Raw genomic sequence first — 21,019 nt, 5'->3', positions numbered from 1 at the left:
AATACATCCATCCATATGTACACCCACATAGGCGCGCAAACACACGCAAACACACACACACACACACACACACACACACACCAGAACAAACACAAACCAAAAGAAACTGAATTTTTCGTTTTGGAATCAGATCTGTACTCAATTGTCGCCGCCATTAATTGGTGCGTTGGTTCTCGATTTTGAAATTAGACTTTAAATTTGATATGAACCTTCTGAACTCGTCTGAACAAATTTGGCGTTTTCGATGGTTCATGAGCTTAATCTGCCCATTTGTGTTTTTCAAGTTACGCAGATGTCTTAAAAATTGGCTTTAAAAAACAAAATTGTTTTTTGAATATCCTTGAAACCACAATTTTTGGCTTTTTTTACTTTTTAATACTTCTGACCGTTTTTTGCTCTTTGCCTCTAGTTGTTTTTTTAACATGTAGAGAAACAATGAAAGATATTCCTAAAGTTTCTTACTTAACAGCTTGGAGGATCAATAGTTATAGGTAAATTTTACAATTTGGCCTTTTTAAGTAAGTGTTTTTTTAATCCGCAAAGATCAATAAAGTTAATGAGAATAGAAAAAAAGAAGATTCCTTTTTCTTTAGAAAAAATTTCGTTTTTCATATCAAGAATTTTGCAATGAAAAAAAAGACTAAATTTTTTTCTTTTTACAGAAACGCTCAAAAACTGGAGAAGATCTGTTCGAAGAGCAATTTCAAAATACAGATTAGTGAAAAAAAATTCTGGTTTTCAAAAAAAGTGAACGTGTAATAAATTCTTCAACCTGACGATCCATAAACTCTCTAACTTTCAAATGACTTTAAATTGCATTTAAATTATAAAAAAGGCAAACAAAAAAGATCGAAAAAATTGTTTGCACTAGATTTCAATCAGCAGAAAACAGAAGTACGGATAGGAATGTTTTTTATAGAAAATTTGAAAAAAAATAACGAAATAATTTATTTTTTGGAATTTTTTTGGTCGTACAGTTTAATTTGTTAATTTTTAGGCGCGAAACTGTAAAACCTTACAAAATTGCCATTTAACCCAAATAAAGTTACTGCAAATTTTTCTGTTGGTCCATATCGGCAATAGTGAAATTGACTGTAAAGTCTGAAATGAACTTTTTGATGGTTTCTGAAACTTTTTGTTTTTTTTTGTTTCATTAGCATAAGGGGGCAACTCTTTTTTTTTCAAAACATTGCAGACAAGTTATCAATGAAGTCTAGAAACACACAGATTTGTTACTGAACATATATAAATCTGCACTTTGTAGCAAATTCTAACGAAATTTATTTGTTCAGTTTGAATACTGCCAGTTTTTCTCTCTGCCTCTATTTAAGTTTAACATTTTAAGGGAAATATTTCTTTTGTGCCAACTCTCTCTATCTCCCCTACACACAACCCGCACGGATGGAAAACACAACCATCAATATGTACACCCACCTAGGCGCTTACACACGCAAACACACACACACACACACACACACACACATACCAGAACAAACACAAACAAAAGAAACTGAGTTTTTCGTTTTGAAATCTGATCTGTACTCGATGTTCATTGATGCGTTGGTACTCGATTTTGAAATTAGACATTAAATTTTGAAATGAACGTTCTGAATTCGTCCCAAAAGTTGTATCGTTTTCGATGGTTCATGAGCTTAATCTGCCCATTTGTGTTTTTCAAATTACGCAGATGTCTTAAAAATTGGCTTTAATAAACAAAATTATTTTTTTGATTATCCTTGAAACCACAATTTTTGGCATTCTTTTAGTTTTTAATAATTCTGACCGTTTTTTGTTCTGTGCCTCTAGTTGTTTTTTTAACATGTAGAGAAACGTTGAAAGATATTCCTAAAGTTTCTTACTTAACAGCTTTGAGGATCATTAGTTATAGGTAAATTTTACAATTTGGCCTTTTTAAGTTAGAGTTTTTTTTTTAATCCGCAAAGTTCAATAAATTTAATGAGAATAGAAAAAAAGCAGATTCTTTTTATTTTAAAAAAAATTTCGTTTTTCATATCAAGAATTTTGCAATGTAAAAAAAGACTAAGTTTTTTTCTTTTTACAGAAACGTTCAAAAACTGGAGAAGATCTGTTCGAAGAGCAATTTCAAATTACAGATTAGTGAAAAAAAATTTCTGGTTTTCAAAAAAGTGAACGTGTATTAAATTCTTCACCCTGACAATCCATAAATTCTCTAAATTTCAAATGAATCTGTATTTCATTATACTAGAGAAGATTAGTTCGAACTATTTGCAATTAAATTTAAAAAAAGGCTAACAAAAAAGATCGCAAAATTGTTTGCACTAGATTTTAATCAGCAGAAAACAGAAGTACGGATAGGAATGTTTTTTAAAGTAATTTTGAAAAAAAACGAAATCATTAATTTCTCTGTTTTTCTTTGGTCGTACAGTTTACTTTGTTAACTTTTAGGCGCGAAACTGTAAAACATTATAAAATCGCAATTTAACCCAATTAAATTTACTGCAATTTTTTTGTTGGTCCCTATCTGAAATTTTAGTGTGATCTGTCAGCCCCACCCCCTTGAAGTTCAATATAAGGCCTCACTCAAAAACTTTGTTATAATATATGGCTATAAAAACTATTAACAATGAATGATAGACGCAAGAAAAATGTTGAAAATGATGCTTTGAAAAAAAGCTCCATTACGAAAAATCTTCATCGTTTGAGACCTATCAAATTTTTTCTGATATAGTCATTAGGGACAGGATGTCTTGCATACTCTAGTAAGGCTAGTTGTATTCTGATACACGCTGCGATCAGAAAAAATTTGTTTATAAGTTCTTACTCAGTAATAGATCGCGAATCGTTTAGGCATCATCGCATTCTTTATGATTTATTGATCGCTGTAGGTTTGAAAAATGAGGTGATCACATTCTTTATGATTTATTGATCGTTGTAGGTTTGAAATATGAGGTGATCACAATCTTTATGATTTTTTGATTGTTGTAGGTTTGAAATATGATGTGATCACACTCTTCTGAATTATTGATCGTTGTAGTTTTGAAATATGCGGTGATCAGACTCTTTATGAATTATTGATCATTGTAGGGGTGAAATATGAGGTGATCACACTCTTTATGATCTATTGATCGTTGTAGGTTTGAAATATGAGGTGATCACACTCTTTATGAATTATTGATCGTTGTATGTTTGAAATATGAGGTGATCACACTCCTTATGAATTATTGATCATTGTAGGGGTGAAATATGAGGTGATCACACTCTTTATGATTTATTGATCGTTGTAGGTTTGAAATATGAGGTGATCACACTCTTTATGATTTATTGATCGCTGTAGGTTTGAAAAATGAGGTGATCACATTCTTTATGATTTATTGATCGTTGTAGGTTTGAAATATGAGATGATCACACTCTTTATGATTTATTGATCGTTGTAGGTTTGAAAAATGAGGTGATCACACTCTTTATGAATTATTGATCATTGTAGGGGTCAAATATGAGGTGATCACACTCTTTATGATTTATTGATCGTTGTAGGTTTGAAATATGAGGTGATCACACTCTTTATGAATTATTGATCATTGTAGGGGTGAAATATGAGGTGATCACACTCTTTATGAATTATTGATCATTGTAGGGGTGAAATATGAGGTGATAACACTCTTTATGATTTATTGATCGTTGTAGGTTTGAAATATGAGGTGATCACACTCTTTATGAATTATTGATCATTGTAGGGGTGAAATATGAGGTGATCACACTCTTTATGAATTATTGATCATTGTAGGGGTGAAATATGAGGTGATCACACTCTTTATGAATTATTGATCATTGTAGGTTTGAAATATGAGGTGATCACACTCTTTATGAATTATTGATCATTGTAGGGGTGAAATATGAGGTGATCACACTCTTTATGATTTATTGATCATTGTAGGGGTGAAATATGAGGTGATCACACTCTTTATGAATTATTGATCATTGTAGGGGTGAAATATGAGGTGATCACATTCTTTATGATTTATTGATCGTTGTAGGTTTGAAATATGAGATGATCACACTCTTTATGATTTATTGATCGTTGTAGGTTTGAAATATGAGGTGATCACACTCTTTATGAATTATTGATCATTGTAGGGGTGAAATATGAGGTGATCACACTCTTTATGATTTATTGATCATTGTAGGGGTGAAATATGAGGTGATCACACTCTTTATGAATTATTGATCATTGTAGGGGTGAAATATGAGGTGATCACATTCTTTATGATTTATTGATCGTTGTAGGTTTGAAATATGAGATGATCACACTCTTTATGATTTATTGATCGTTGTAGGTTTGAAATATGAGGTGATCACACTCTTTATGAATTATTGATCATTGTAGGGGTGAAATATGAGGTGATCACACTCTTTATGAATTATTGATCATTGTAGGGGTGAAATATGAGGTGATAACACTCTTTATGATTTATTGATCGTTGTAGGTTTGAAATATGAGGTGATCACACTCTTTATGAATTATTGATCATTGTAGGGGTGAAATATGAGGTGATCACACTCTTTATGAATTATTGATCATTGTAGGGGTGAAATATGAGGTGATCACACTCTTTATGAATTATTGATCATTGTAGGTTTGAAATATGAGGTGATCACACTCTTTATGAATTATTGATCATTGTAGGTTTGAAATATGAGGTGATCACACTCTTTATGAATTATTGATCATTGTAGGGGTGAAATATGAGGTGATCACACTCTTTATGAATTATTGATCATTGTAGGGGTGAAATATGAGGTGATCACACTCTTTATGAATTATTGATCATTGTAGGTTTGAAATATGAGGTGATCACACTCTTTATGAATTATTGATCATTGTAGGGGTGAAATATGAGGTGATCACACTCTTTATGATTTATTGATCATTGTAGGGGTGAAATATGAGGTGATCACACTCTTTATGAATTATTGATCATTGTAGGGGTGAAATATGAGGTGATCACATTCTTTATGATTTATTGATCGTTGTAGGTTTGAAATATGAGATGATCACACTCTTTATGATTTATTGATCGTTGTAGGTTTGAAATATGAGGTGATCACACTCTTTATGAATTATTGATCATTGTAGGGGTGAAATATGAGGTGATCACACTCTTTATGATTTATTGATCATTGTAGGGGTGAAATATGAGGTGATCACACTCTTTATGAATTATTGATCATTGTAGGGGTGAAATATGAGGTGATCACATTCTTTATGATTTATTGATCGTTGTAGGTTTGAAATATGAGATGATCACACTCTTTATGATTTATTGATCGTTGTAGGTTTGAAATATGAGGTGATCACACTCTTTATGAATTATTGATCATTGTAGGGGTGAAATATGAGGTGATCACACTCTTTATGAATTATTGATCATTGTAGGGGTGAAATATGAGGTGATAACACTCTTTATGATTTATTGATCGTTGTAGGTTTGAAATATGAGGTGATCACACTCTTTATGAATTATTGATCATTGTAGGGGTGAAATATGAGGTGATCACACTCTTTATGAATTATTGATCATTGTAGGGGTGAAATATGAGGTGATCACACTCTTTATGAATTATTGATCATTGTAGGTTTGAAATATGAGGTGATCACACTCTTTATGAATTATTGATCATTGTAGGGGTGAAATATGAGGTGATCACACTCTTTATGATTTATTGATCATTGTAGGGGTGAAATATGAGGTGATCACACTCTTTATGAATTATTGATCATTGTAGGGGTGAAATATGAGGTGATCACATTCTTTATGATTTATTGATCGTTGTAGGTTTGAAATATGAGATGATCACACTCTTTATGATTTATTGATCGTTGTAGGTTTGAAAAATGAGGTGATCACACTCTTTATGAATTATTGATCATTGTAGGGGTGAAATATGAGGTGATCACACTCTTTATGAATTATTGATCATTGTAGGTTTGAAATATGAGGTGATCACACTCTTTATGAATTATTGATCATTGTAGGTTTGAAATATGAGGTGATCACACTCTTTATGAATTATTGATCATTGTAGGGGTGAAATATGAGGTGATCACACTCTTTATGATTTATTGATCGTTGTAGGTTTGAAATATGAGGTGATCACACTCTTTATGAATTATTGATCATTGTAGGGGTGAAATAAAGGGTGGAATAGGAGTGAAATAGGGGTAAAATAAAAATTTGAAAATTCGAATTTTAATGGTCCTTTTCGCAAATATTATTTGCTAATAAATGGTGAACAATTATATATGAATCCCTCGTATCGCGGTTTGTGCCGATTTATTTGATTAAATAATAATTTTTTGGCTATTTAATGTTTACTGTTTCGGCTAAAAAATCATAATTTTAGTATTTGCTGCATCAGGGTAATTCATAAAAATTGGTGCCAAAAATATTCAAAAATCCAACAATTATCGCATTTTCCATCCAGTTACAACCTTCTCAAAAGATCACAAACAATTAATATTGAAATGGTGAAATTATTTTAATCTTAACTGATTATAACTCTTGACATAATATTTCATCTATCCTTTCGTGAAATAATGTATTTCATGTTCTATACATATAAAAACATGTTTTTCTCTTAGTTTTGCCAAATCAGACATCTCAACCATTTACTACGAGCCAGCGCCCCATTCGAAAAAAAGTGGACCATTCTAGCTCTTTAATTCCCCAAAACTTATCATATTACATGTAAAAAGGGTAGTGCGGCATAAAGGAATGAATATGCTATTTGGTAATTATACAATGTCTTCGTCTTTTGTCGCCAAATTCCACTACGAGCCATGAAAAGAGCCAAAAAAGGGACCTTTTGGTGCATTCTAGCACTTTAAATTCCCAAAGCGTAACATAATTCATGTAAAATATGAGTGAAATATGGTGACAAAAGTACTTTTATACTAATTGGTATTAATACAATATCTATACTGTGTCATTAATATCTACAAATTAGCGCAAAGTTAGTTAAGGGTATGGGTGTTATGGTGTATACTGTTCAGTCGGTTTGTGGTTCCTGATCATTAAGGCTCTGTCCGTACTCATTCAGCATAACTGATTCCGCTACTAATTCACCGCTCGTGCTCACTTGGTAGTTACGGAGATTGATGGTGCCGGTTCGTGACTGTGACTGAGTCTGGTCACTCGCATAGGGGTCACGATAATTGGAATAGACTATAGGACATATTGAATCGTACACTTTGCTGCTGTATTCGTGTTTGTTTATGTAACTGGGACATTTATCTGGTGGAGTGACAATGGCAATGTTGATGATAGGGTTTCCGGGTTTACCACCAGTTTGACCAGTAGCGCCCCTGAATTTACAAAATTGTGAGCAATTTTCTCAAGGTTTCATAAAGTGGTGCAAAGAATTTCTTTAATTGAAATCCCACTTTTGGCCTATCAATTTGATGCTGAATTAAAAGGAGAGAGCAGGGCCACATAGTGGAAATATAATTGTTCCGACCCCACTTGTGATATGTGATATACTCAAATGGTTTTTTTTGTTCGGACAATTTTGGCCGATCGATATATTCATCGTAGATAAATGTGAGTATCATTAAAAAGCCCGTCCACTGTATAATTCGAAATCAGAAAGATTTTTTTTTAAATTATTTTTTTTCGAGGAGTTATCGAGGTTTAAAGTTTCATGTGAACACGGGTTATGTGGTTCACTTTTGTTCACTTTTAGCGTAATTTTCTACGAATTAACTTTTTTTTCTTTAAAAATTTCAATTCAAAATTACCTTTCATGCTACAAAAAGCATCAGTTTGGTGTTCCTAATAGACGAAAAGCAATTAAAAAACTAGCTCTGGTCTCATAGGGAAATTTACTATAAAGAATCTAATTCTACTTGAGAGGTTTTTTATAGAAATTTTTTTTGTTTTCTTAGTCACTAAGAGAATGGTCACCTTTCAAATCGAGGTGCCGTTAATGACAAACTTCACTTGCAGTCAAATGATGCCCAATGAACAGAAAATTAGCTTTCAAGGAACCGCTCATATTTTTTTGGCTTCGATTCTGAGCGCTCGTAATTTTTAATAAAATTTTGATTTCTTTTTGAGATCTTACTAAATTTTGAAGTCCTATGCCATAGACAGAATGACTAAAAGTGCAATAGTCTTCCTAAAGAGCATTAAGTGGACCTATCTAGTGCTTTGCGGGGACAGCTAATGGCTGCTAAGACTTTAAAAACAAAAATTGGAAAATTATTTTTTGAACGTTAGCCGATCTTAAATCTATTCTTACAAATTTTAGATCAATTTCACTATTGACAAAACCCTCGTGTTTTCCATGGCAACCAAAGTTATCTAGGTAGCTGTTTTATCTCTAATTATTGGCTTTATGACTTCGAGGCAACGGGTTTTCATATATTTTTTTAAATTTTTGGATAATTTTTTTTCATATTTTTTTCCTTTGGGAATCTTATGACGTTATCCTAATATTGATAGTTCCCATTGGCTCAAAAAATTCGTTAAAAGAATAATGGATAAAGCTTTCAGAGAAAAACTGATGGATTAAATGGTTTCGACACTTTCTTCTAGCACTTTTCTAATGAATTTTTGGATTTTGCCTCTATTTGTTATTGTTTTCATAGTCATAAGACTTATTCTGATGTCTTATTGAACACTGGTCAACAACAAACAGCATTCTCGTCCAATCTAGACATAACATAGCGTATTTGCTGACTTCCGGTAAAAGCTATTGAGTTTAATATCATTGATACTACGGTGTGTCGTTAATGTTGTTCTCAAAGATGGCGTTCAAAATGTTTGTCCATAATTATTGATTTTTTGAAGTCTATTGTTTAAAGAATGGAGATTTAAAGATCCTATTGTTGTCAAAAAATAATTGAAAATGGAAACGTTTTTTCTGAATAATACATTTTGAATGGCTTCGAGACTTTGTCTCATTTTTTTTAGAATTTGATGTTTTTTATTCTTTATATAGTTAAAAAATACTGAGAGGTCTCAAGCTTACAATTGAAGATTGAGTGAATGAAATTACTCTCTGTAGTCAGTTCAAAGCGCACGGTCTTGCAGTTTATGATATCATTTGTTTTTTAATTTTTTTTTTGTTATTTGTATCGTTTTTTGGTATAGTTATTATTGTTCTTTTCATCGAATTTTAACATATTTTAATCATTGAGATGTTCCATCAAACTCCTTGTAATTCAAAATTAAACTTGCTATTTATTGTATGTCCTAACTGATGTTTTGTTTGGGGGACAGTATGCTTATTCATAACTGTTCGGTGAGTGGTCAATATTTCTGTTTTTTTTCTCTTTTACCACATTTGCGTAATAATAGAGCCCAATTGTTTTCAAATGAGGCGCAAGTGAACTTACTAAATTGTAAGTTTTGTTTTTGCAGATTTTCTTTTTGCAGATTTTGTTTTTGTTTTTGCAGATTGTTTGTATTTTCATGTGCTTTTCTGTATCTTAAGTCCGTTTCTATGGCTTAGTCTAACCAATGACAGGTCCTATCAGTTTCGTAGTGACTATTTATTAAATTTTTTGAATTTTTTTTTTGAAAGCTAATGATTTGTAAGGCGTCTGAATTTATTTGGTTTAAAAAATGTCGATAGATTTTTGAATTTCGCCTCAATATTTCTTCCTTTTACTTGTTACCTGGTCTCATTAAGGAAAAGTCCATATGCTGTGTAGTTAAGTTAAAAGAAAATTTGTGCACTTAAGGTTTCATTTGATTGCATTTTGACGTTGTTTACTAGGTGCTTTCACATTTATGTATTGAGTTTTTGCCGTTAACTTTTTAGTTTAGCTTATTTTTTGTTTTTTCTCTCGTAGTTTTTTTAATAACAGATCTTGTGAGCTCTTTAAAGAGAAGTGGCATTAAGTAATTCAATTAGTAGTTTGGGTGTGAAACCATTTTTTAAAACTCAAACATCTTTTTTTGGTTAACTATTAAGTCAAAAATATAGATCAACTCGGGTCGTAACTTCATGTGCGAACGCACATTAACGAACGAGCCTCCCTGTTACAATTTTCATGTCAGTGGAATCCAAAAACTTAATTTCATTTTTGTTTTCTGACACCAGCGTTTTGGAACATCAGATCCGTTTACATCAGATATAAACTCATTAATAACTTATTACCTGTTCGAATGTTAGTACCATATAGGGTTGCACTATACACCAGACAAATTTTTAAATACAAAAAGCAAGCATTTAAAAATATTTTCGGCACTACATTACCAACGGCCAACTTTATTTTCACCATCGGACGAGAAACTTAGTAAATAAAATCATTGCTAGAACTAAATACATTGAACAGGGGATGATCACTAGTGGTGTAAGATACCATAATGAAATTTTGAGGGCCATTGAAACCTTGCCAAAATCTTCTGTAGCTGCCAAAAAATATACACAGCTCACTTTTTAGAAAAATTCACGAAGGACCCAGGCCAAATTCAATTTGGCCAATTAACGTGGCGTGAATTTAAATTAAGTTCATGATGTGTGCCGTGTTTTACGTCCCCGTGTGCGCTCTTTAACAGCAGCTGAGTGCCGTGATAATAATGATATCCAAAATTTGAAACATGAATGCAAAGAATAGGGGAACTTTGTTGCCTCTATTCGATGCACGATAGATAACTCCTAGACTTGTGATGAAATGTTTGAGCAATATAGTTGTAACGAAGCAATCAAAAGAATAGCTTGAGCTGAATTCTTCTTCATTTTCGAGTAGATCCCATAAATATTTTTATATTCGCCGCTTTTTTAACTGTTAAAAAACATATTTAATGACACGAAAAATCTATCACATTTTTTCCCAAAATCATCCCTCTATTGAGTTCAATGAAATAGAAAATAGTTGAGAAGGCTTAAACACACCCGGGTCAACGATCATACGACTTTCTTTGGTTTCGTACTTGGTCATATATGATTCTTAGTAATCATACTAGGTCATATATGATTTGTATGAATTCTTGGTAGTCAAACAAGGACCATATATGATTTCTTAGAAATCATATAGGGATCATACAAAAAAATTTCAAGGACTAAAAACTGGATAATTTTGATTTTCTATTGAAGTTAAAAATTTCTTGGAAATAATGCAAGGTCATATATGACACATAAAACATTGACTGGTGCCACAAATTCCCGTATAATGTAGTCAGAGGACTTTTTAAATTATTATATTGCATTTGCAAGCCACATTTGATTCTTTGTGTGCGCTAAAAGAGTAACTTTGCAGTTTAAGCCTATTCAGAAAACGAATTTGAGGTTATATGAAAAATGTTTCGTGATTTTTTTTTATAAAAGAGCATTTTTAAGTATAAACTGGCTTCAGAGTATATCAAAAATTTTGTTATCAATTTGGACTTTCTCTTTTATTTAGTGCCCAACTTTGCAAATTATATTGTTCGTTAGGGTCTTATGGGGGATCACCATGTGATGCCGGGGTATCATATAGGTGATGCCCTACCGCAAAAAATTAAAAAAAAAAACATAAATGGTAAGATTTTCGAAAAATAGATGTATGATTCTTGGTATTCGTACTAGGATCAAATATGATTTCTTGGTGATCATACAAGGATCATATATGATTTCTTTGGTTTCATACAAGGATCGTACTAAAAAATCAAGTATGGACAGTATGAAATCATATATGATTTTTGTATGAAATCAAAGAAACTTCAACCCGGGTAGCGAAGTGTAATGGAATTACTTAGTATACGATCTTATGCTTAGTATAAGATCCTTGCATGATTACTATCCCTGCCCTGTGTGACTACTAACAAATCATACAAACAACAGATAACCTAGTATGACTAATACCCGCCAAAGGACAAAAAAATGGCAAACTATACAGAACGGGCATATTTTGACAAAACATAGTTAACCCAAGTTAGACAAAAAATGAATAACTAGAAAAAAATGCAGCCAGTTATCAAACACTTAGAATGGAAAAAGCATGTACTAAATGTCCAAGTTGTTATGGATGTTGAAAGCTGCTGGAACGGTTGTCATTCGTCTTGATTGATGAAGGTTCGATCGAGTTCATCTTGACCTATTTATCTAATACTCGAAGCTCTTGACATGTTTTTCTCCATCTGTTTGTCAGGATATACATCCATAAGTAAACTGGTAACTAATCTTATCGCAGCAAATGCTGTAAAGGACGGAACAATGACGGGTAGGTGTTTAATTATTGGTAAACAAGGTCGATGATAGATAAATGTAGTTACCAGTTTACTTATGGATGTGTATCCTGACGAACGGACGGACAAAAATATGTCAGGAGCTTCGAGTATTCGATAAATAGGTCAAAATGAACTCGATCGAACCTTCATCAATCAAGGCGAATGGCAACCGTTCCAGCGGCTTTCAACATCCGTAACAACTTGGACATTTAGTGCACGTAATCACAAACTCAGCTTGATTCTCTTGTTTTGAAGCAATTGCTGTACATTTCAAGGCGGATGCTACTTGGCGTAAATAAAAAACATTCACCGTTAGACGAAAATTTTCTGCTTAGCAATGCAGAATTACTTACTGCGGTCAATTTGAAAATTTTAGCAAGATTTATGTTCGCTTTATTCTTTTATATTTATTTGACTTTATATGCTATTGTCTCTCACACGCTGTTGGGTGTCTAACTTATTTAACTAATCCAATGCCAAAGAACATTATCAGAACTATTTTGGTTATTCTTTAAAACTTTAGTACACCTTTACTATGATCTGGCTATTGAGTAATACTCCGAATAAAACTAGCGTCCGCCTGGCTATTACTCAAGTCAATTTCTGATCGTCCGCTTAACCATTCTGGTAAATTTTTAGTACCTTCAGAAAGAGATTCAATTGCCATTTTGCGAGAACATTAGGGCTCCCAAGCCAGAAACATTTTGGGTGTGAAAAAGGTTGGGCGACGTCTAGAGGCAATGTGAAACGGAAATTCTTCATTATTGACGAGATATTGTTTAGGTAACTACTTACTCAGGCTGTGAAGTTGAAGCTGCTATTGTCGACGTTGATGGTGGCACTGGTTCTTTCTGTTGGGTTCTCCTAAAGCAAATCTTGTCGAGAAAATAACATGGAAATTTTATCCAAAATATACAAAAAAAATATATACTCTTAAATGCAAAAGGGCACCTCAAAGTTATGAGTTTGCTTAATCATTATTTTGTTCATAATTTCCGCATATTTACCAAATTTTTTACTATATTTCCTTTACAGCAGCATTGGCTGTTCTTGTTGTTGATCAGAGCAAGCAGGACCGAAAAAATTAGATGAGTCCCAAATTGCGAACGGAGTCCTGCCCAGGCTGAGGTCTCTGGCAGAAGCTCCCTTTGATCTCTACCATTCAATCTCACACTTAAATTACAATTGGCAAATGATTAGGGTTGTTTTTTCAGCACTCGAAAAAAAGTCTGCATTATCAGAAACTTATGATCAAACTGGACAAATTTTACATTGGAGTCATTTTAGGGCAGCTGGAAATCTGGATAACCCTTATTTGGAGTTTAAATGGGTATAGTTGGTAGTTTTTGTGAAAAATAGAATAATTGAAATCCTAATGAATCTGCAATTGCTTGTTTGAAAGTCAAAAGAGACGGACTTCTGAACTCTTATAAAACTTTACTTCAGAAACAGGCAGTTTTAAATGTTAATTTGCTCTTTGATCTTTTTCTTTTGATAATGAGTGTAGATGAAAAAAAATCTGATCAGAAGTGAACTGGAGCGCACTTTGGTATGATCATGAAGCGCAGTTGGGTCTGATCAGATATCATTTTCGCAAGCTTCGAGGGCAGAAGAGAATTCCGAACCCATTTGAGTCTCTCAGAGGTCATTTCTGTTAGAAGGGTGTGAACCGAGGGCATTTCAGCCTGGAGCTTCAACCTGGCTCGCCAGATTATGATATAGGACCTCTTTCTGCAAACCCAGTCGTGTTCGATCAGTCTTGGGTCTCGGCCGCATCCTGGTTCTTTTTGAGAGGACATCTTAAGTTTACATAACTCAATCTAAGTCATTGGGAAAATCACGCATTCGTTGATAACCGCGTAGCGATTAGGAGATGTAAGTCATATTATTGAATTGAATTTTACAAATGTACCTTTTTCACAACACGCACTTTGAAAATTGGCACTGCATAGTAAGAGATTTCACACTCCAGAACCTGACGCAACTTCTTTTTAAAAACTTGTGTGTTTCAATTTAAGTTTTACTACATACCTGGTCCATATAATAGCAGCCACTACGAGAACAATGAAGAACAGTAGTACGACTCCAGTGACGATGAGCCCAACTGTAGTAGCACGGCTCGAATCACTTCCGTTACCTAAAATTTACGCCAACTTTTCTAAAAAGAAAAGAGAGAGGGAAAATAAGAATTAAAACCATAACCAAACCCGAGCGAACAACTTCAGATTTACTCCAATTTTGAGTTATTATATAGTATGTTGAATTATCAAATATCTGATCACACGTTTTTTCGTGTTTTGCGGGAGTCCAATTTGTTGCTCAAATTACTTGTTACTTGAAGCATGAACTTAACTTGCTGAGCTAAGAAATGGTAAGAAATTTAAAAACAAACTTGTTATCCGCCGCAAATAACTTCAATAAAACTGATTTTGCTTCCGCATGAAAAAAGTTTTCCCTTCGAGAATGAAAACTTATATGACGATCAATTCTACCGATCAGATAAAATTAACTGATTACCCTATTACCTGATATTAACTGATTACCTAAAGTATGCAAACTCCGAAGAAATATTTGATTCTTTAATTCGAAAAATAGCACGCAATAGTAAAAACAAAATTCAGTTTTTTTAATATTGAAAATACGGGAGCACAACCTTGCGCCAAAGTGAGAACGCGTCTTTTTTTTCAGCGGAATGAATGCAAATTAAAATCTATATTTCAATTCAATGCAAATTTTTCAAACTTCGTGTCAGAAAAACAAACATCTGAATCAAGGTCATAAAAATTTTCTAGCTCAAAACAGTAATTGTGCCATGTATCCAATCCCACAAATCATGCTGGTCAGACTTGGGTAGTTTTCCACAAAAAATAACAAAAAATTGCGGAAATTTTAATATTTTTGGGAAAATAGAGCTCTGAGTTTTTTATTCCGAGAAAGCGTCTTGAGAAAGCTCTTTTAAAACAGGGAACGCCATCATGTGAAATTCTTTTCAAACAAAAACAATCCGTTTTCCTTTTTGATGTTGCCTTTTTGGCGTTTTCATGACTGTCTATTTATTTCGTCTAAATTTGCTGCCAATTTGTTGCAACTAAGTTTTAGGCCACTATTGTCAATTTTGGGTATCAATACCGAATAAGCTTTTCCTATGTTGCCCAGTTTGAGCAAGGTAGGTTTAAACTACTAGTGTACCTCAAACAGTTAAAAGATAGATGCTGCAAGATTTTTTTAAAAAAGGCAAATTGGTCTAATGGTTTGATACAAAAAGAATGGAGAGTACTTATTGATGCACAAAAATACAATCACATGAACAGCAGCTACCCTAGTCATTCAACGCCGCATATCTTATCAAGATCTTATGATTCTTATAGTAAAAATATTATTATTCAATTTGTTTCTGAGTTTTCACAACAGAACTGCACTAGGCTTTTTTATCAGCATTGCGTTAACAGCAGCTCATTGACAGTTTTCCTTTTCTATTACTTGTCGCATGTTCCTCATTCTATATTCAAACCACTGGACTCAACTCTTACGCAATAATAAAAAAATTAAAACCACTACTCATACTTAATCATAAAAGTTAATGCATTACTGGAAAAATAAAACATGGAAAAATTGCTTTGTGAAAACCCAATATCTGAAAGACTTTAAATAAAAGATTTTACTCACCACTGTGCCAAAGATGTACGCGCAATCGATGTGTTTATTTAAAACGATTTTGAAGCATCAAAGAAGTAAAAATTGGTTCTAATTTTTTTCACGCCCGGTTATTTAACCCCCTATAAATTAAACCCGTATAAAATCATCCCTCAGTCATTTAACTCAGCTACCTATTCAGCTCAAAATCGGTTCAACATCGGAGTCTTTCTTCTATTTCGGCATCCAAAAGAACAATTAGCAAAAATAAAGATCTAAGTAATTTTTTTTAAAAAAAACACAAAACTACTGATCTTCAAGAGTGGGGCATTGAACAGTTTGCGTTTGCTTAAAATTTAAAAAAAAACTAGACAGTTCTTTTAGCGCTGTGCCTTTGACAGAGAACAAACACTACACAAGTTTAACCTCTTTTTATGTTGCACTTTGATTTGAGTCAAAAATTTCAAAAAACTGTCCTATTGCAGAAGACGGAAGAACCTGTACTTTTCAAATGAAAGGAAGTAATCTAAATTTTAAAACCTTCTTTCTGAGCAGTCATAACCGAGCAAGTCCAAACAGAATTTAACTGTGCATTTAACATAATTTTCTTTGAAATCCAGATTGACATTTTTGCTACCAACTATGCTGAGCAGGTTTCAAATATAAATTTTGCAAAACAGGGTTCCCAATTAGGGGTCCCATCATAGTTTTGAAACCTCAGATTGAAATACTTAATGAGTCATGATATGAGGCTCCGACATAACTCTCCGAGGACGCAAGAGGGCGCCAACACAAAGAAATGAAAACGAATTTCTAATTTAAATTAACAGGAAAACACATGAATAAACACATAAATATTTCAAATAAGCTACTAATACAAACTCCACAGAAGTCATGAATAGGATTTGTTGTTCTGAAATCTGCTCTATAGCCGCGTCTTTTTGATTTCAATTTCTTAGGGGGGAGTCTTGGCGGACGGTTCAATAGTGGTCTGACGGTCAAAAACGCGTCTTTTTATCAATAACGAAGTTGTTCAAAAGCCGTTGATCTGCCAGATTCGTTATTACTTTTAAAATCAACTCAGGGCCACCTCATGGTTATCCGAAACTAGCTTTTTCAATCCATTTTTACCAATTTTCCATTAAAAAGTTGAGTTAATTGGATAGAACAGCCCGATAACTTTGAAGCTCGATGAGTTTTTGAAGGACAATATTTTGGTTAATTTCAGAAACTAACAAAAGCTAATCGAGCGTACAATCACGAGCAAAAATTTCTAAGGCATGAAGTAATCGGCTGTACTTTTTTCTATTTTGTTTGAAAGGATAGCAAACAAGCAAGAGCGAGTTCGAGATTCTATACTTGAGGGGTTTAAACGTAGTAGGAGTTTATAGGCGATAATTAAAATGTGCCGCTCGGAAGCTAAAACACAGAACCTTCGAGAACTGACACCATATTTGGATCACCAAAAATTAGTTCGTGGATATTTTTTTTGCAAAAACTCTTTAAATGTATCGGTTATACAAAATTGATTGTCCCAAGGTTCATGAAGTGGCACTGTTTGCAAAGTGTTTCTTAAGCGCTGCGACGATTGTGTTAAATTGGGTTTCCACGGCAACGCATTCTGTGTCAAGAGGAGGTCAGTTACTAGTAAAATTGCTTTGGTTGCTGCAAGCCGCAAATTTTCACTTAGTGCTTTGATCTCTTTCATAACATTTCGTGGGGCTGGCTTTCCAATATGATTGGGCACCACATTTACGCGAATAAATTGGCCATCTTGTATGTGGAAATGCGTCAATTGTAGCTTTGATAATTCCAGAATTTCCACGCACTAGTAAACTTATTTAACATATTAACATAAAACTCATGGTCTTCCACAACCACTGTTTCTTTGTTTTTGGAAGAAATAATGAACTCAGAGTCGGCTGTTTTCAATTTGAATGCACAGTTTAAAGAAGAGAAAAATATTCTAGAGTTCCGTCCACTTTTCAATCACAGCTAATTAGCTAATGGTTTTGCTTTTGCTATTAACTATTGAGTGGTTAGTTTTATTTTCCTGAAATTTTTGAGCCTTTAATTTACAGATTAAATGACTGAGGTGTGAAACGACTGAGTTGTAAAAATTATACAAACACCTCATTCATTTAACCCCTCTGTTAATCTATTTTAATTAATCGAATCAGAACTGATTGAGACCTAATTATCCTCAATGGAAATTTGGGTGAAACAATATAGCGGTTGACTTAATGGGGGTTAAATGATATAGGGGTGAAAAAAATGTGTTTAAACTCTAAAGGAATAGGGGTTGAAAAACAAAGACACCGTAAAATATCATGCCACACGATGCCCTAGTTTAAAGCTCGACTAATTAAGACAATTAATGTCCTCGAATATGTAATGAAAATCACTTATTAACCACCGCCCCACCCGCAATTTTTAAATCCCGGGATGAACATTTCTGGAAATCATACAAAGATCATTTATGATTCGATATAGGACGATTTTTTATATAAAATTTTATAGTATGATCTTCCAGATGTTACTAGGATTCATATATGGTTTTCCTATGATTCCTAATGTTAGTAACTAAATAGATGTATGCGAGTAATATAACAAAATGCGTCATTTTTCTTAGCCAATCAGAATCGAGTATTCAAATACGCATAGAAATCGTTCCAATTTACGTACAAAGCTCGGAAAAAGTTCAATTAACATAATTTCAAGTAAATCTAATCATAAGACCTATCAAATGAGACATGATTCGGCACAATAATTTTCGGGTTTTTGGATTTATTGGTACAAAGTGGTGACTGGCATTGAACTGATTCGTGCTCAGACAAAATACCGGCAAAAAGAGCATCAAAAAATTGCGTTCTAAAAACCACTTGTTGCTATCTTCGATGAGTTAATACGTTGATATGTTCGCCGTAATTTACATACGTTGTTCTTATACGATGCTACCGATGCCTATACGTGTAGCCGATAATACGTTGCTTAATGTTAATGCTTCTTTATCTCGTTATTTTAAATTGCTTCATGACCAAAAAAGGACTGAATTGAGCATCCGAAAGAGTGGTTTTACACCTTTATTATAGTTCCGCTCCCTAACCGAAAACAAGGGACCATACAACGTTCATGACAGGGATAGCGTGTGACAAACAGTTCATCCGGTGACGAATTTCGAAGTAACGCACCATTATCAAAAGCTATTTGAACAAACTTATTTCAATTGGTGTTGTTTGCAAATTGATTGAACTAACTGTTTGTTAATCTTTCTATGTCAATATTGTCTCTAACAAATCTTACTGATATTGGCTGGCTTCTCAACTGGCATTTCCGCGGAATTTTCCAGAATGCAGATGATCAAAGCAGCATAGACGAGTTCATTGAGCTTGGACTGGAAATTGCCAACAGAGTAGAGTAAATTTTACGTTTTACTCTATTTTCAATAACGAACTCAAGCTTGATTACGGGCACCACGAGGAGAGAAGGTTGCTCAAGGAGTCACACATGGCGTACGTCTTCCTGATTCCGCAAAAATTGTAAGACAACTGACACAAAAACCCATTGAGACTTCATATTTTGGCAGTAATCTAATATTTATTTAGGCGGCAAGAAAACCAACCCCTAACAGGAATTTTGATTTTTGTGTTTTAATCAAGCTGCTCCAAAAAAAATCAAAAACTTCTAAGGAAGTTATATTTGGTTTAACATAGCTACCGCTCACCATTAACCCCCACAATTATATTTTTTGAGTTTAAAAAACATCAAGGTTCGCAGTTTGATCAAAGCTTCTGAAATTCACAATTACTTTTCCGCCAGATTGTAAAGAAAAGCAAGTAATACTATCTCGACAAGTCTCAGCGAAGTAGAATAAATTTTGGAGAAAGGAGCTGAGAAACTTTTTTCAAAGCAAAAAACATCGATTTTGAAAATTTTTGGTCGAAAGTCGGTAAATTTAGACAAATTGGTGCATTATGGCCACATAGCAAAAATTAACCTCAGATATGAGAATAAATGTGAGAACATAATGCTAAATTGTTCAATTTTGAAAATTTTTCGTCAATTTTGAGGCACGTCAAAAAAAATTAGAAAATCAATACAGAATATTGATAAACCGTACTTTCAAGCTTAAAACAGTCCAGTTTACTGGATTACCGTTCCGTAATCAAGAATTCGCAACAACAATTGACCAGAATTTAAAAAAATTGGACAAAAGCGTAAATTTTTGACAAATTCGACAAAAGTATTATTTTTGAATCCAAGGTCCGTTATTTGATTGAAACTCAATACAGAGAAAGGTGTCAAAAAAACATCATTTCGTATCACGTTTTCGTACCGTACCCTCCGCGTCCTTTTTGTCCATTGACTCGTCGATTGTCCGTGTTATTTTTTTTCAATAACGTCGCTCTCCCAAAACTTTGCATTTCGTTTCTCCGTCTACTTTTCCGGATTTCGATGTAGTATATTGTCATATATGATGAATTATGTTGTGTTTTACTATAGTATGGTGAGTATGCTAGTATGCTGGTTTGTTGTTTAATTTTATAGCTTTCTAGGGTGTGACTTAATTTTTTTCTCGAGTTACGGCTGGATTGTTCTTTGACTTTTCAACTAAACTTGTTTACTAGCCCTCCTGTTGTAGTATATTGAATTTCTGCTGTATGTTTGTGTGTACCTGTATGACTGCTAGTTGGTTTCTTCTTATCACCTTCTAGGGTGTGACTTAAGTTTATTCTCAAGTTACGGCTGGATTGTCTCTTGACGTTTCCAACAGTCTTAGTCTACAAATACACTATTGTAGTTTATTGAATTTTGATGCAGTTCGTTTAATAGTCTTGGTAAGCTGATCGGTTGTTTAGGTTTGAACATTGCTAGGGTGTGACTAAAGTTTATTCTGGATTTACGGCTAGTAAATTTCTTGCTCTTTTCATCCATTTAGTATACTACTGTTTTGCCGTAAATTAGATCGTTTTTTTTTGTATATATTAAACCCCATAATGAGTTTTGCAAGTTTGCCTTGCAGTAGCATCTCTTCCCGTTCCTAGGGTGTGACTTATGTTCTATCTGGAGTTACGGCTAGTTTGTTGTTTAAGTTTATTGCTGTGGTTTGCTAGCATAGTACTTCCCAACCTCCCCGCTCGTTGCATAGCCGTCTCTCGCCCGTTCTTTTCCGTCTTTCCCTTTCGATG

The 21,019-nt window shown here is 33.5% G+C and overlaps 1 protein-coding gene across 3 annotated transcripts in view; it reads right to left on the bottom strand.

Moving 5' to 3' along the window:
• Positions 1 to 6,884: 6,884 nt before the first annotated feature.
• Positions 6,885 to 21,019, bottom strand: part of LOC142337013 (uncharacterized) — a 70,869-nt gene continuing 56,734 nt past the window's right edge. For all 3 annotated transcript variants that reach the window (XM_075386028.1, XM_075386029.1, XM_075386030.1), the window contains 3 exons: positions 14,229 to 14,334; positions 12,993 to 13,061; positions 6,885 to 7,345 (listed from right to left, as the gene is read on the bottom strand). In XM_075386028.1, coding sequence (XP_075242143.1) covers positions 7,030 to 7,345; positions 12,993 to 13,061; positions 14,229 to 14,334 — 491 coding nt within the window. In that variant the 3' untranslated portion in view covers positions 6,885 to 7,029. The remainder of the gene's footprint in view (positions 7,346 to 12,992; positions 13,062 to 14,228; positions 14,335 to 21,019) is intronic.

The sequence above is a fragment of the Convolutriloba macropyga genome, chromosome 3, assembly GCF_964194025.1.
Source record: "Convolutriloba macropyga chromosome 3, txConMacr16.3, whole genome shotgun sequence".
Lineage (NCBI taxonomy): Eukaryota > Metazoa > Xenacoelomorpha > Acoela > Convolutidae > Convolutriloba > Convolutriloba macropyga.
Note: the sequence above shows the minus strand (reverse complement) of the source record. Positions and strands in the feature narration are given on the sequence as shown.